Genomic DNA, 17,810 nt, shown 5'->3' with positions numbered 1-17,810 from the left:
GTACACACAAAAAAGGTAAAAAATATTGTTCAAAATTGGTTGTACATATGTATGAAAAACAGCTTTTTTAATATCTCCTCAGCGGTAGTATATCGAAAATAGTGTTTATTTGACTACCGCCGAGGGGATGAACAAGTAAAATATAAACATTTGCGATATTTAAAAATTGATTTTCCTAGTAAATTTTACATAGAAAAAATGCTGGACATCGATCCACGCGGCAGGTAAGCCGGCGACGCGGTATCGATGCCGTTCGTAGACAAAGTTTTTCAAGCGGCCGGGAACAAAATGGCCAGTGGCGGGGAGTGGTGATTTTGCCAGTGGCGTGGGGTAGGCACATTTTATAAAAGTAAAACAAATTTTATGAAATTAAATAATGTGGTCAACTACGTCCGTTACACTCCCCCCGTTTAGCTATGCTAAACTAAAAAATAGGACGTTTGTTGGTACGGCGCTGTCCGCGGCGGCCAGTCCCTCTGGGATGGTGCTGGGCTGGTGGTACTGTTGAGGCTGCATCGGTAGGTGGGGCCGGCAAGATTACAGCGAGCTTCACAGCGGGGCGGACGTAAATTCCGGTGCTCGTCTGGATCCTGGCGGTCCTCACTTGGCCGTCTGCAGCAGGGGTGGCATCAAGGACTCGACCGCGTGGCCAGCTGTTGCGGGGCATGGCGGGGTCCATGATGATCACGAGGTCATCCTTCTTGATGGGGATGACTGGCTGTTGCCATTTTTGGCGAGCAGCCAGGGTGGGGAGATATTCGCGGAGCCACCGTCTCCAGAACATATCAGCGAGTTGTTGGCTGATACGCCACTGGCGACGGAGGCATACCTCCTCATCCTGCCTGTCGTATAGTGACAGATGAGGTCGGTTTCCGGCTCTTCCCAGTAAAAAGTGGTTGGGGGTGAGGGGCTCTTCGTCCCTGGGATCCACCGAGACGTGTGTGAGGGGGCGGTTGTTTACAGTCCACTCGGCCTCGGCAAACGCTGTCCTCAAGGTCTCTTCGCGTGGAGCTCGTTCCAGCAAGATGGCCTTCAGGGCGGTTTTTACAGAACGCACCAGGCGCTCCCAAGCTCCCCCCATATGAGGAGACATTGGAGGGATGAAGTTCCATTTGATCCCCTTTGTTGACAAATGATCCCTCATCCGGGTATCATTTTTGAGTGATTCGATGGCATCCTTCAGCTCGTTGTCAGCACCGTGGAAGTTCGTACCATTGTCTGAGAACAGAGCTTTTGGTTGGCCTCGGCGCGCCGTCATGCGTTGTAAAGCCATGATAGCGGAGTCCGTGGTTAGTGAAGTTGTCAGCTCAAGGTGAATGGCACGAGTAGATAGGCATGTGAAGATTGCACCATATCTTTTCTCCCGATGTCTGCATACGGTGACTTCCATCAGCCCAAAGTAATCTAGTCCACAGTTTGTGATTGGAGGAACATGGTGGGCTAGCCTTGATGGCGGCAAGGGCCCCATCAGTGGGGGGGCTGGCTTGCTCCTGCGCATCTTGCAGGTGGGGTAGTTGTGGGCGATCATCCGAATATTTGTTCGCAGTCGCAGCACAAGGCAGCTGCCTCGCACCTCAGCCATCGTTCTCTCCGTACTTGGGTGATCGACTTCCTGGTGATGATGTCTCACCAGAAGTCGCGTATAGGCGTGATCACCATCTAATATGATCGGTGTCCGCACTGCTTGAGGCACTTTACTGAGGGCTTGTAATCTGGAATTCATCCTCAGTAGGCCGTCAGGTCCAAGGAAGGGGCTCAAGGCTTTGAGCCGGCTGTCACTTGGTAGTGGATCTCCTTTCTGGAGCGCATTTATGTCATGATAAAATGTCTCTTCTTGACATATTCTTGCCCGTCGGGCCTCTGCTTCTTTGATTTCATCGCTTCTTAAGTGTTTATCAGGTTTTTCGTGGTGTTTTCCACGACACCTTTTAATAAAACGGTGCAGGTAGTTCGAATAAGTTGACGCCATGAAGAGAATCTGTTGATTTCGGGCAATGTCTCTGCCACAGTTGTTGTGATGCCAACGTATTGAGGCCTCACTTCTAGGGTGCCATCATCAGGCTGAGGCAGTTCGCACCGTTCGCGCGGCCATTCTGCCTCGTCTGAGGTCAGGAAGGCTGGTCCACTGAACCATCGTCCAGAGTGCAAGAGGTCAGGAGTGTTGAAGTCTCGGGTGCCGATGTCTGCCGGGTTCAGTTTGGTTGGGACCCATCTCCAATCTGCAATGCGGGTAAGCTCGTCGATCTCGCCGAGTCTGTTGGCCACAAAGGCGGAGTATGTGCGTGGATCTGTGCGCAGCCAGCACAACACTGTTGTCGAGTCTGTCCAGAACACTGTTCGCGCAATGTTGCTGCGACATTCTTTCTTCAGGGTTGCTGCCAGTCTGGCCGCCATGAGCGCGGATTGTAGCTCAAGGCGGGGTATTGATAGAGGTTTCAGAGGAGCCACTTTGCATTTGCTGGCCAAAAAGGTGGCTTTGGTGTTCCCATAAATCTCCTCGGTATCGTAGGCGACCGCACAGCATGCCTGCTCTGAGGCATCACAGAAGAGGTGGAGGGTGACGAAGCTCTCTTTGTTTTGTAAGCAGCGCCGAGGTATGGCAACTTTGCAGTCTTGCAGAAGTCCCAGCCAGTCCATCCACCTTTCGTTGTGTTCAGGTGTGATGATGTCGTCCCATCCGATGTTGGATCGCCAGACAGCTTGTAGTAGAATCTTCGATCGGACTGTGAGGCAAGCGACGAAGCCCACAGGGTCAAAAATTTTCATAACAATGCTGAGCAGCTGGCGTTTGGTAGGCCTGCTGATCAGTTCAGGATCGGCAGCATTGCGAAATGCATATAAAAATCGATCGGTGACAGGATCCCACAGAAGTCCGAGGATTCTCTCGGTATCTGCTTCTCCGCTGTTTATGGTGATGGCTGACCTGGCTCGGTCTATAAACGGGATAGTAGCCATCACTGAAGTGTCGTTAGAGGCCCAGTTTGTTAGGTGGAACCCTCCAGTTGACAGCACTTTGGCGACAGTAGTGATGAGTGCTGTCGCTTCAGTTTTAGTATCGACCGCATCCAAATAGTCATCCATATAAAACTTTGTTTGGATGGCGGCTGCGGCAGCAGGAAATAACGCAGAATTCTCCTGGGCCACTTTGTTTCGCACGTACTGGGCGCTGCTTGGTGAACAGGTAGCGCCAAACATCATTGATGACATCATGTAAGTACGTGGTTCTTGTTGAGTTGTTGGTCTCCATGTGTGAAACAACTGTGACTGTTGATCTTCACTTTTGATTTTCACTTGTAAAATCATCTCCTTGATGTCGGCGGCGAGAGCTATTTTTCCCTCTCGAAACCGGAGTATGTTTCCTAACAATGAAGTCAGCAGGTCAGGCCCAGTCAGCAACTGATCATTGAGGGAGGTCCCTCGGCAGCGGCTGGCAGCATCAAACACCACACGGATCTTGTTTGGTTTGTTTTGGTTCACTACGGCAAAATGCGGTAGGTACCATTTGCGGGCAGAGGGTTTTTCTACCTCTCGATCCGTAAGTTCACGTGCGTAGCCTTGTGTTATAAGTCCGTTGATTTCAGCTGCATAGGCGGTTGCCAAGTCCTTTTCCTTCGATAATTTTCTCTCCAGAGACCACAGTCGTTTTAATGCACATTGCCGATTGTCAGGCAGTGTGATATTATTCTCCTTCCATAAAAGGCCGGTTTCCCATCGGCCAGATGTCAGTTTATGAGTTGTATCTTCCATCAGCTGATTTGCACGTACTATGTGCGCAGTTACACGAGAGGCGGACGTGATCCCCAATGAGTCAATCGCAAAATTGTGTTTGATGAGATCACTCATGAGGTCGTCTTTATGGCTCTCCTCGCGTAGGGCCAGTGTTGTAGCCTCAGCCTCGTGTTCAGGGGGGCCTCCGCCATGGGTGATCCACCCCAACGCCGTCCGTGACAATATTCGCGTAGAGTCACGAACGTCGCGCACTTCCCTCGAGACAATAAGGTGTAAATTGTCTTGCCCGATGAGAAGTGTGGGGTGTTGTATTGTGGTGAACGAATATTATAACACGTTTGTATTTGATATGTTGTTTATTAAACCAGCCCAGCTGGCGATCTGTTGACAAGTGGTGACAGCTAGGGTTTGTGTAGCACAGACAATATATTAGGAAATGGCCATAGATAACATTATACTAATAACACCAACATCCCTCTTTTCCTAATAAAGAAAAACAAGTCAAGACAAGATGAACATTACAAATATAAATTTTTCTTTTCAAATAAACATAATTCATGACATAGTAATAAACCGTAAGTGAAATACAATTACCAAATTTAATTATAATCAGATGGATTATATCTATCAGGTTTATTAACAATTCTGCCCGAACGAGTTCGAATGCTTGCCTCATTGTTTGTCAGCTCATCAGAAGTTGTAGGACCTGGATAAAACGGGATGGAATGAAAATCATTGTCAAAACGTACACCTTTCTTTGATGAACTATTTCCATTCAGCGGTGATGATGATTCCTGACGTGATCTGTCTAAATTTAAGTGTTTCCTATTCCTGCGATATCTTGAACCATCGGGAGTTTCAACAATATATGACCTTGGGCATCCTTTAAAAATTTCTACTACAGTAGCTGGTGACCATGAACTTGACACATCTTTTTTAAAAACTACTTTATCGCCTATCTTCAACTCAGACAAGTTCCGAACCTTTTTGTCAAAATATTTTTTCATTTTGTTTTGACGACTCTTAAATTTATCTTCATATTCTTTAAATCGCACGACTTTTGGTCTAAGTTGACTGGATGTTACGGGTAAATTACATCTAAGTTGACGTGACATTAAGAGGCTTGCAGGGGATGGAAAATTATTTTTTGGACTATTTCTGTAATGTAACATAGCAAGATACGGATCAGTTTTGGATTCAAGGCATTTTCTTAAAATATTCTTTACTATTTTTACTGAACTCTCAGCTTGACCATTTGACTGAGGATAGTTTGGACTAGTGGTGGTATGTTCAATATCCCACTCATATAAAAAGTTTTTAAAAATGGCTGATTGAAATGGTGGTCCATTATCACTAACAAGCGTTAACGGTATCCCATGACGTGAAAATATAGATTTTAAGTGTGTGACTACAGTTTCCGCGTTATAATTGTGTAACATTGAATTTTCGATGTATTTTGAATAATAATCAGTAATAATGAGATAATTTGAGTTGTTGAAATGCATTAAATCTACACCTACCTTTTCCCAGGGAAAATTAGTGATACCATGGGGCAAACGAGGCTGTGACGGGTTATTAGGTTTAAATTTAGTACAAATCTGACATTGATCGACAATGTTTTTAATATCAGAGTTAAAATTCGGCCAAAAAATCATATTTCTGACTAGACTTTTTGCTTTTGACATACCTAAGTGACCTTTATGTACATATTTTAAAATTTCAGGACGTAAAATTGACGGTATAATTAGACTAGGTCCCTTAAATACCAGATCATTGACAACATGAATTTCTGCTTGAAAATTCCAGTATGGTTTAACGCAGGGTTCAATTACATTTTTATTTGACGGCCAACCGGTTTTATAATATTTCATTAAAGTTAATAAAGACTGATCTTGTTTCGTCGCCTCAGTGATTAATTTCAGTTTTTCTTCTGAAACTGCCAGACTTGACATCAGTAAATTGATATGTATGTCAATTTCTTTTTCCGCATCTGTTATTTCTGTATCAGGTAACGGCGCTCTAGATAACGTATCGGCAATATACATAAATTTACCAGGTACATATCTGACGTCTAAATGGTAGCATTGTAGAGACATCATCATTCGTTGTAACCTTGCGGGAACTTCAGAAAGTGATTTCTTAAAAAGTGTGACTAGTGGTTTATGATCTGTTTCAACATTTACCACGTGGCCATAAATATACTGATGGAATTTTTGACAACCGAATAAAATTGAATATAATTCCTTCTCTATTTGTGCATAATTTTGCTGACTGGACGTTAGTGTTTTTGACGCATAAGCAATCGGTCTACTTTCCTGCAAAATAACTGCGCCCACTGCGCTCTGCGAAGAATCTACTTATAATTTTAACGGTTTTTTAATGTCAAAATTAATAAGTACTGGAGATGAACTTATAATTTTCTTTAAATTGACAAAGGACTGATCGTGATTGGCATCCCATTGCCAGCTGACGTCTTTCTTTAGCAAAGTCCTTAAAAGTTCTGTTTTTTTTGACAAATCTTTGATAAAAGATCCCAAGTAATTAATCATACCTAAAAACCGTTGTAAGTCTTTCTTACAAGTGGGAGTAGGTCATTCTCGAATAGCTCTAATCTTTGACTCATCTGGCCTGATCCCTTGACTGCTAAAGATATGACCTAGAAAAGTAACTTCCTGTAAGCCAAAGTGACATTTATTTAGATTGAATTTTAAATTTACTTCTCTGACTCTTTTAAAAACATTTTCTAATCTCCTTTCATGAGATTCAAGATTCTCTCCCCATACTAAAATATCGTCAACAAAAACTATCACCCCTTCTAGATCAGCAAATATTTCCGTCATTATTCTAGAGAAGAATTCGGGAGCTGAATTAATTCCATACGGAAGTCTTAAAAATTGATACCTGCCGAAAGGTGTTTGGAAAGTGCATAAATCAGAACTTTCACTATCTAAGCGTATCATCCAAAAACCTGAAAATGCGTCTAGATTTGAAAAAAACTTCGCTCCTTTAATTTTAAACCTAATTTCGTCCATTGAAGGTGTTGGATAATGCGTTCTGCAAATAGCCCTATTTAAATTTCGTGGATCTAGACAAATGCGTAACTGTGAATTTTTTTTTTCTACGACAACTATGGAACTCACCCACGGTGTTGGTTTTGTAACCTTGACAATGACCTTAATTTCCTTCATTCTATCTAATTCTTCTTTTAATTTATCGTGCAGCTTGAATGGAATCTTTCTTGGTGCATCGATTTTAGGATGAACATCAGATCGAACTGTTAGATGACATTCGTGAGGTAAGCATCCGAGACCCTGAAAAACATCGTTAAATTTCTTTATTAAATTGTTCGAATTATACATTGACAAATCATTGTTGGGAATATTTTCAGAATTATTCGTGTTAGAATACACACGTTTTATTATTCCCATTGCATTGCAAGTAGCTAGCCCTAATATAGTTTGACATGATTTCAACTCAGTGATGACAAAGGGAATGGACATATTTTTATCATTATTATAAAAACAATTTAACTTACAAATTCCTTTTGTAGGAATGTTTGTACCACCGAATGAATTTATTTTAAATGCTGTTTCTGTGTTAATTTTTTCTGACAAACCAAGTTTATTAAAATTTGTAAAAGACATAACATTTACATTGGCACCGGTATCTATAAGACATGAAATTATAACATTATTTATTCTTAAATTAATGTGCCATGAATTCAATGTTGAATTAATATTGTTACAATTTAATGTATCAATTGTATAGTCGTGGTTGGGTATTTTACTTTGTGACAATGTATTAACATTAATTTTCCTACCTTTCAATTTCCTATTAAAACAAAATTTCGAATAATGCCCAATCTTGAGACAATTAAAGCATTTAGCTAATGATGCCGGGCAGTTTGTGCGGTGAATTTGTCCACATTTGGTACAGACTCCGCCCTGACTTCCGGATTGACCTCTGGATAGACTGCTCGGACTCCGATGGACTTCTGGAATGATTGCTCGGACTTCCGGATTGACTTCTGGAATGGCTTCTGGCTGATAGTGAAGATGAAGAAGGGCTTCGTAGAACTTGTTGTATAATATTCCCCTCAAGACTTCTTGTGTTTTCCCTCGATACAACAATCGCTCTTGACAAATTAATCGCTTTTTCCAAGTTTAACGACGTTTCTTGTAAAAGTCTTTCTTTCAAGTAGTAAAGATTTCGATTTAGGTTACATATGAATATGTCCTTTATTAAGGATGTTTGTAGATTGTCGAAATCACAAATTTGACTTAGATTTTGTAGCGAAGCAATAAAATCTTCGACTGTTTCACTGTCGCCTTGCTTCCTCGTGAAGAAACTAAATCGTTCCACTGTCACATTTATTGTGGGTATGAAGTGTTTATCGTAAAGGAGGAAAATACCGTCGAGCGTACTTTTCTCAATTGTGAGGCCAAATGAGTTAAAAATTTCTACCCCTTTCGGGCCAATCGTGTGTAGAAGCCTGGCCACTTTTTGAATTACCTTTTCTTCATTAAAATTATTAGCCATCATATAAATAAGGAATGATTGCTTAAATTTCTTCCACTCACCCGCCATATTTGGAACAATCGCCATCGGCACAATATGACTCGACATTTTATTACTTTTGATAATTTGTTTTGGATACAAATTATTGACTCTTGATGTGACTTGACTTGACTTCACTCACAATATATTTATTAAGACACACCTGACACCATGTTGTATTGTGGTGAACGAATATTATAACACGTTTGTATTTGATATGTTGTTTATTAAACCAGCCCAGCTGGCGATCTGTTGACAAGTGGTGACAGCTAGGGTTTGTGTAGCACAGACAATATATTAGGAAATGGCCATAGATAACATTATACTAATAACACCAACATGGGGGTGATGTAGCGGCCGTGGACCCTCTGTTCAGGGAGGCTGAACTGCTGGACGGTGTTGGCTTTGATGACGTACTCATCAGAGATTCCGGCGCCGCGTAGGGTGATTGGCACGCGGCGGGACGTCAGGTCTGTTGAGCACATGTTTTTTGCTCCGTGTAGTCGTAGCTCACGGGTAGGTCCGGTTGTGCCGATTTTCTGTGCTGTGGTGGCATCAATAAAGGTGACAGTTGAGCCCTCGTCCAGAAGCGCAAAGGTTTTAATCTGTCGCTTGGGGCCCGACAATATGACCCCCACCACTTTTAACACGGCACTTTCGGTGTGGCGTCACATATTGTGAACGTCTGCCACTGTATTGTTATTTTCACGATAGTTCGGGTTGTGAAGAAGTCGGTGGTGGGGGTATCTGCACTCCCCCACTCCGCACCAGTCACTAACTTTGCAGTATTTGGTAAAATGTTTGCCATTGAGGCATACTCGGCACAATCCGGCACTTTTAACTGTCACAAAACGGGATTTTATGTCTTTCGCGGCGAAAGTACGACATTCGCTAAGTTGGTGGCCATTTTCACCGCACTGAACACACCCGGCGTGGTTGTCGAACTCGCGAACTTCACTGTAACTGTTTTGCACTTTTTCCCCGCTTCGATTATTTTCTCGATTATTACCAGACAAAATTTGGGGCATTCGATTATTACCAGACAAAATTTGGGGCTTTCGATTAATTTTCGCGAACTGTTGTTTTTCACTAGAACTATTGTTATAAGCATTGTTTTCCCGCGATAAAAACCGTTCTGACGCGGCAGACGTGTTTAAACTGTTGTCACAAGTGTCACTTTTGTTCGAATTGTTTTTTCGCGAAAACTTTTCTGACGCGGCAGACGTATTTATGAAACTTTCACAGGTATCACGTTTTTTAGCACTGTTTTTGCGCGAAAACTGTTCCGTTGTCGCGAGCGTGTGTTCACGGCGTGGGCGGGACCTCGCGGGGTCAACCAAACCGGACTTTGGGATGGCGTTAGCGACGGTTTTCAGGAAAGCGGCAAACTGGCAAATGGTAGCGGAGGCCTCGTAGTGCCGCACTTCCATCAGCCACGCCAACCGAAAGGTGGGCGGCATCTTCCCCGCGATGTCACTGAGCAGCGCTGGATTTGTCAGATAGCCATCGTTGTTGAGGGAGCGGAGTGATGCCACCAGGTTTTGAACTGTGCCAGAGAAGTCTGCGATGTCCTCCAGAGAGGCCTCAATTGTGAGGTGGGGCAGCTTCTTCACTTTGTCCAGCATCAGAGCAGCGAGTGAAGTAGTCCCTCCAAATCTCTGCTCCAGGACTGCCAGGATCTCCGGAACCTGAGCAGGGTCCATCAGAAGGGGGCCGACGGCTTCTCGGGCTTTTCCCTTGAGGGCCCGCTTTTTTCGCTGGAGGTCATCCGACATGTGGAGGTAGACTGGTTAAACTGTGCCCTCCAGGTGGGCCACTCCAGTGGATCTCCAGAGAATGGAGGCAGGTCCTTGGCCATTGATTGTCTGGCAATAAGGGCCGCCATTTGTGGATCGTCCTCGATTGTGGGACGGGGGCTGTCCTGAGCCCTTGAAGCTCTGATGGCTTCTGTCAGGGCGGAGGCCAGCTGAGCCATGGGACTGCCATCATGCTGAACCCAGGCTCTGGTATGTTGGGCCGTTTCATCCGCCGTAGGTTGGGGCGGGAATCTCGGCATGGAGCTGGTACTGGCTGTGGGCGGGCCATCTGGCCGTGCCAGCACGCCATACTCCTGTTCGCGCAGTGGTACGGGCGGCACATGTCCAGATGGTCCAGATGGTCCCACTGCTCCAGCAGTCCGGCAGGTGATCCTGGCGTCGGCGCTGGGTACCCCGGGTGGGGCAGAGGTACGGGCAGCACAGGGCCATGAGGTCCAGGCTGCACCAGTACTGGGCATCCCTGAATGGTCCAGGGTGCTGGTTGCGCAGGGCCTGCTGGCTCTTGCTGCGCTCGTGATGCGTACCTCTGGTCCACCAGAGGTACAGGTCCGGCTGGCACTTCAGGTACGGCTTGCCTCTGTTCTCGGAGGGGCGGGCGGTACGGGGCCAGAGGGTCCAGGCTGCATCATGTTTGGCCACCCTGCATTGGGCCAGGGTGACGAGGGCGGGGGACCGGCTGGCCTTGGCTGCGCCGCTGATGAGTACCTCTGGTCCACCAGAGGCACCGGGCTCGGTTGGCCGGGCTGAACCCATCCAGGGCTGTACCCTTGGAAGCGCCAGGGTCCTCCTTGGGCAGGATACCCTTCCAAGAGAACGGGTCCAGATCGGGCAGGCGCTGCTGCTGCTGGTTCCTCATACCTCTGGTCCACCAGAGGCACCGGGCTCGATTGGCCGAGCTGCGTCCATGATGGTGGTGACCTCTCCAGGAACTTCGAAGGTCCAGGAGGGGCAAGGGCTGCGGCTGTTGGAGCTGATTGAAGAGCTGCTTTAAGTCTCTCAATGTGCTCGGTTTGACTGCGAAGCTGTTGTCGCAATGACTCCATCGCATTCTCTTGAGATGTGGAGGGCGGTGAGTCATGATGTGCAGGTGGTGCCATGTCAGGAGTAGTGCTGGGCGTGGGCATGGGGGTTACGTCAGGCGTGACGTGAACCACAGCCGTGGCCTGAGACCCAGCGTCCAGGGCATCTGCAGATGGTGTTGAGGATCCATCGTCTTGGATCCGGCTTGACCGTAAAGTTGGAGACATCCTGGTTGAAGGCGTGTGAGAATCCGGCTCGGAGGACCACTTGTACTGGACGGGAGTCCGCACAAGACTGTAGATTTAGGCGCCGGGTCCAAACCGTGTCTTCAACCGATGAGAATGCTCCTTTACGGCCGATGATGATGATGACAGTAGTATATTTGATGAAATCTGCCTCCCGCACCCAGGCTTGGTGAATAGTGGGCACTGGGTGTGTTGTCGTCTCTGCTCGCTTCTGGCGTTGGCGGTTTTCCAGAGGAGGGCCGGCTGGTCTTGAAGAGGTAACACCAGAAGATCTTGGAGCAGAAGACTTGGCGAGGTGAGGCAGATGTTGGGCAGGAGTCACTTGTAGATAATAAAACGCTTGGTTTCGGTGGTAAAGATGAACAAATTTATTTTAAATTATGTGGCTGCTTATATTTAATTAGCCTGACTCGCGCCCGACATTGGGCTAGGAGCCTAAAAGTGGTGGGGGATTGTACCCGCGCCAACAATGAGTTTATAGGCCCCGAAAAAATGTTGCATATTCATTTTGTCCGCAGCACTGGTGAAAGTAGTCGCTTAAAATTGCGAGTTAGAAAAGATTTTGAACGCTTACATGCATAACAATTACATAGTTTAAATAAATAGTAGTTATGAGAATGTGTATCTTGACAACTAGATTTTTTGTTTGCCAAGATACGACAAAAAATAAGAAAAGTTTGTAAATAAATGTGTAAATATGATCTCAAAGCGATCAAATTTGTAAAACATGTTAAGTTAGTATTTTTCCCAGGTCCCCCGTAACATAGCGCTCAAAAAGAGATAAGATTAACTATGCTACGAGGTTCCTGGATTTTTGTACACGCAAAAAAGGTAAAAAATATTGTTCAAAATTGGTTGTACATATGTATGAAAAACAGCTTTTTAATATCTCCTCAGCGGTAGTATATCGAAAATAGTGTTTATTTGACTACCGCCGAGGGGATGAACAAGTAAAATATAAACATTTGCGATATTTAAAAATTGATTTTTCCTAGTAAATTTTACATAGAAAAAATGCTGGACATCGATCCACGCGGCAGGTAAGCCGGCGACGCGGTATCGATGCCGTTCGTAGACAAAGTTTTTCAAGCGGCCGGGAACAAAATGGCCAGTGGCGGGGAGTGGTGATTTTCCCAGTGGCGTGGGGTAGGCACATTTTATAAAAGTAAAACAAATTTTATGAAATTAAATAATGTGGTCAACTACGTCCGTTACACCAAGTCTGAAATTAGCGTCCATAAAAATCATATTTTTTCTAAAAGTACAACTTTATTGAGATTTTGTGACTGAATTCGATATGGACTACATATTTTATCACAATTCCAAATTTTCAGCCCGTTGGGTCCCATAGGGCCTGAAAAAACTGCTTCCAAAGTTCGAACCCAAGTTTGAAATTAGCGTCCATAAGAATCATAATTTTTCTAAAAATATAACTTTATTAGGATTTTGTGACTGAAATCAAATTGGAAAGCGTGTCTCGTCACAATTTACAAATTTCATTCCGTTTGGTTCTATAGAGTCTGAAAAACTGCTTCCATAGTTCGAACGCAAGTCTGAAATTAGAGTCGATAAAAATCATATTTTTTCTTAAAATATAACTTCATGGAGATTTTTTGAATGAAATAAATTGAAACACCGACTCTCATCACTATTCCATAATTTCAACCCGTTTGGTTCCATAGAGCCTGATAAAACTGCTAACAAATTTCGAACCCAAGTCTGAAATTAGCGTCAATAAAAATCATGATTTTTCTAAAAGTAAATTTTTTTTGAGATATAGTGACTGAATTCGAAATGGACTACAAATTTCATCACAATTCCAAAATTTCAGCCGGTTTGGTTCTATAGAGCCTGAACAAAACTGCTTCCATAGTTCGAACCCATGTCTGAAATTAGCGTACTCAAAAATCATGATTTTTCTAAAACTACAACTTTATTGTGATTTTGTGACTAAATTCGATATGGACAAAAAATTTCATCACAATTCCAAAATTTCAGCCCGTTTGGTTCTAAAGAGCCTGAAAAAACTGCTTCCATAGTTCGAACCCAAGTCTGAAATTAGAGTCCATAAAAATCATATTTTTTCTAAAAATACAATTTTATGGAGATTTTGTGACTGAATTCGAAATGGACTACAAATTTCATCACAATTCCAAAATTTCAGCCCGTTTGGTTCTATAGAGCCTGAAAAAACTGCTTCCATACTTCGAACCCATGTCTGAAATTAGCGTACAAAAAAATCTTTTTTCTCCAAATATAACTTAGGGAGATTTTGTGACTAAATTCAATTTGGACAACGACTCTCATCACTATTCCATAATGTCAGTAAGTTTGAACCCATAGCGCCTGAAAAAACTGCTTCCATCGTTCGAACCCAAGTCAGAAATTAGCGTCCATAAAAATCATGATTTTTCTCAAACTACAATTTTATGGAGATTTTGTAACTGAATTAAAAATGGACTACAAATTTCATCACAATTCCAAAATTTCAGCCCGTTTGGTTCCATAGAGCATGAAAAAACTGCTTCTAAAGTTCGAACCCAAGTCTGAAATTAGCGTCCATAAAAATCTTTATTTTTCTTAAAATATAACTTTATTTAGATGTTGTGACTGAAATCAATTTGGACAACGTGTCTCGTCAGAATTCCCAAATTTCAGCACGTTTGGTCCCAAAGATCCTGAAAAAACTGCTTTCAAAGTTCGAACCCAAGTCTGAAATAAGCGTCCATAAAAATCTTTATTTTTCTAAAAATACAATTTTTTGGAGATTATTTCACTGAATTCAATTTGGGCAACGACTCTCAACACTATTCCATAATTTCATCCCGTTTTATAACATAGAGCCTGAAGAAACTGCTTCGAAAGTTCGAACCCAAGTCTGAAATTAGCGTCGATAAAAATCATGTTTTTTCTTAAAATATAACTTCATGGAGATTTTTAAAATGAAATAAATTTAAACACCGACTCTCATCACTATTCCATAATTTCAGCCCGTTTGGTTTCATAGAGCCTTATAAAACTGCTAACAAATTTCGAACCCTAGTCTGAATTTAGCGTCCGTAAAAATCATGATTTTACTAAAAGTACAATTTTTTTGAGATTTTGTGACTATATTCGAAATGGACTACAAATTTCATCACAATTCCGAAATTTCAGCCCGTTTGGTTCTATAGAGCCTGAAAAAACTGCTTCCATACTTCGAACCCATGTCTGAAATTAGCGTACAAAAAAATCATTTTTCTCCAAATATAACTAAGGGAGAATTTGTGACTGAATTCAATTTGGACAACGACTCTCATCACTTTTCCACAATTTCAGCAAGTTTGAACCCATAGCGCCTGAAAAAACTGCTTCCATAGTTCGAACCCATGTCTGAAATTAGCGTACATAAAAATCTTTTTTTTCTAAAAATACAACTTATGGAGATTTTGTGACTGAATTCAATTTGGACAACGACTCTCATCACTATTCCATAATGTCAGCAAGTTTGAACCCATAGCGCCTGAAAAAACTGCTTCCATAGTTCGAACCCAAGTCTGAAATTAGCGTCCATAAAAATCATGATTTTTCTCAAACTACAATTTTATGGAGATTTTGTAACTGAATTAAAAATGGACTACAAATTTCATTACAATTCCAAAATTTCAGCCCGTTTGGTTCCATAGAGCATGAAAAAACTGCTTCTAAAGTTCGAACCCAAGTCTAAAATTAGCGTCCATAAAAATCATGATTTTTCTCAAACTACAATTTTATGGAGATTTTGTAACTGAATTAAAAATGGACTACAAATTTCATCACAATTCCAAAATTTCAGCCCGTTTGGTTCCATAGAGAATGAAAAAACTGCTTCTAAAGTTCAAACCCAAGTCTGAAATTAGCGTCCATAAAAATCTTTATTTTTCTTAAAATATAACTTTATTTAGATGTTGTGACTGAAATCAATTTGGACAACGTGTCAACGTGACAACATGGAGATTTTTTGAATGAAATCAATTTAAACACCGACTCTCATCACTATTCCATAATTTCAGCCCGTTTGGTTCCATCGAGCCTGATAAAACTGCTAACAGATTTCGAACCCAAGTCTGAAATAAGCGCCATTAAAATCATAATTTTTCTAAAAGTACATTTTTTTTGAGATTTTGTGACTGAATTCAAAATGGACTACAAATTTCATCACAATTCCAAAATTTCAGCCCGTTTGGTTCCATAGAGCATGAAAAAACTGCTTCTAAAGTTCGAACCCAAGTCTGAAATTAGCGTCCATAAAAATCTTTATTTTTCTTAAAATATAACTTTATTTAGATGTTGTGACTGAAATCAATTTGGACAACGTGTCTCGTCACAATTCCCAAATTTCATCCCGTTTGTTTCCATAGAGCCTTAAAAAACTGTTTCCATAGTTCAAACCCAAGTCTGAAATTAACGTCCATTAACGTCTAAAAGTACAACTTCATTGAGATTTTATGACGAAATTCGATATGGACTACATATTTTATCACAATTCCAAATTTTCAGCCCGTTGCGTCCCATAGGGCCTGAAAAAACTGCTTCCAAAGTTCGATCCCAAGTCTGAAATTAGCGTCCATAAAAATCTTTATTTTTCTAAAATACAATTTTTTTGAGATTATTTCACTAAATTCAATTTGGTCAACGACTCTCAACACTATTCCATAATTTCATCCCGTTTTATAACATAGAGCCTGAAGAAACTGCTTCCAAAGTTCGAACCCAAGTCTGAAATTAGCGTCCATAAAAATCATGTTTTTTCATAAAATACTTCATGGAGATTTTTTGAATGAAATCAATTAAAACACCGACTCTCATCACTATTCCATAATTTCAGCCCGTTTGGTTCCATCGAGCCTGATAAAACTGCTAACAGATTTCGAACCCAAGTCTGAAATAAGCGTCCATTAAAATCATAATTTTTCTAAAAGTACATTTTTTTTGAGATTTTGTGACTGAATTCAAAATGGACTACAAATTTCATCACAATTCCAAAATTTCAGCCCGTTTGGTTCCATAGAGTCTTAAAAAACTGCTTCCATAGTTCGAACCCATGTCTGAAATTAGCGTACATAAAAATATTTTTTTTCTAAAAATACAATTTATGGAGATTTTGTGACTGAATTCAATTTGGACAACAACTCTCATCACCATTCCATAATTTCAGCAAGTTTGAACCCTTAGCGCCTGAAAAAACTGCTTCCATCGTTCGAACCCAAGTCTGAAATTAGCGTCCATAAAAATCATGATTTTTCTAAAACTACAATTTTATGAAGATTTTGTGACTGAATTCGAAATGGACTACAAATTTCATCACAATTCCAAAATTTCAGCCGGTTTGGTTCAATAGAGCATGAAAAAACTGCTTCCAAAGTTCGAACCCAAGTCTGAAATTAGCGTCCATAAAAATCATGATTTTTCTAAAACTACAACTTTATTGTGATTATGTGACTAAATTCGATATGGACAAAAAATTTCATCACAATTCAAAAATAATAATAGAGCCTGAAAAAACTGCTTCCATAGTTCGAACCCAAGTATGAAATTAGAGTCCATAAAAATCATATTTTTTCTAAAAATACAATTTTATGGAGATTTTGTGACTAAATTCGAAATGGACTACAAATTTCATTACAATTCCAAAATTTCAGACCGTTTGGTTCAATAGAGCCTGAAAAAACTGCTTCCATAGTTCGAACCCATGTCTGAAATTAGCGTACATAAAAATCTTTTTTTTCTAAATATAACTTAGGGAGATTTTGTGACTGAATTCAATTTGGACAACGACTCTCATCACTTTTCCACAATTTCAGCAAGTTTGAACCCATAGCGCCTGAAAAAACTGCTTCTATAGTTCGAACCCATGTCTGAAATTAGCGTACATAAAAATCTTTTTTTTCTAAAAATACAACTTATGGAGATTTTGTGACTGAATTCAATTTGGACAACGACTCTCATCACTTTTCCACAATTTCAGCAAGTTTGAACCCATAGCGCCTGAAAAAACTGCTTCCATAGTTCGAACCCAAAACTGAAATTAGCATCCATAAAAATCATGATTTTTCTAAAAGTAGAATTTTTTTGAGATTTTGTGACTGAATTCGAAATGAACTAAAAAATTCATCACAATTCCAAAATTTCAGACCGTTTGGTTCAATAGAGCCTGAAAAAACTGCTTCCATAGTTCGAACCCATTTCTGAAATTAGCGTACATAAAAATCTTTTTTTTCTAAAAATACAACTTATGGAGATTTTGTGACTGAATTCAATTTGGACAATGACTCTCATCACTATTCCATAATGTCAGCAAGTTTGAACCCATAGCACCTGAAAAAACTGCTTCCATAGTTCGAACCCAAGTCTGAAATTAGCGTCCATAAAAATCATGATTTTTCTAAAAGTACAACTTTATTGAGATTTTATGACTGAATTC

At 41.4% G+C, this 17,810-nt stretch overlaps 1 protein-coding gene across 1 annotated transcript; it reads right to left on the bottom strand.

Annotated features, from left to right (window-relative positions):
- Nucleotides 1-424: 424 nt before the first annotated feature.
- LOC149408680 (uncharacterized) lies at nucleotides 425-6,324 on the bottom strand. The gene is made up of 3 exons (XM_089650526.1): nucleotides 6,308-6,324; nucleotides 2,041-3,985; nucleotides 425-1,798 (listed from the first exon to the last, which is right to left on the bottom strand). The coding sequence occupies exons 1-3, from the start codon at nucleotides 6,322-6,324 to the stop codon at nucleotides 425-427; spliced, it is 3,336 nt and encodes a 1,111-aa protein (XP_089506652.1).
- Nucleotides 6,325-17,810: the final 11,486 nt, after the last annotated feature.

The sequence above is a fragment of the Hesperophylax consimilis genome, unplaced genomic scaffold (assembly GCF_061612785.1).
Source record: "Hesperophylax consimilis isolate HC1 unplaced genomic scaffold, BYU_Hcon_1.0 scaffold_116, whole genome shotgun sequence".
NCBI lineage: Eukaryota > Metazoa > Arthropoda > Insecta > Trichoptera > Limnephilidae > Hesperophylax > Hesperophylax consimilis.
Note: the sequence above shows the minus strand (reverse complement) of the source record. Positions and strands in the feature narration are given on the sequence as shown.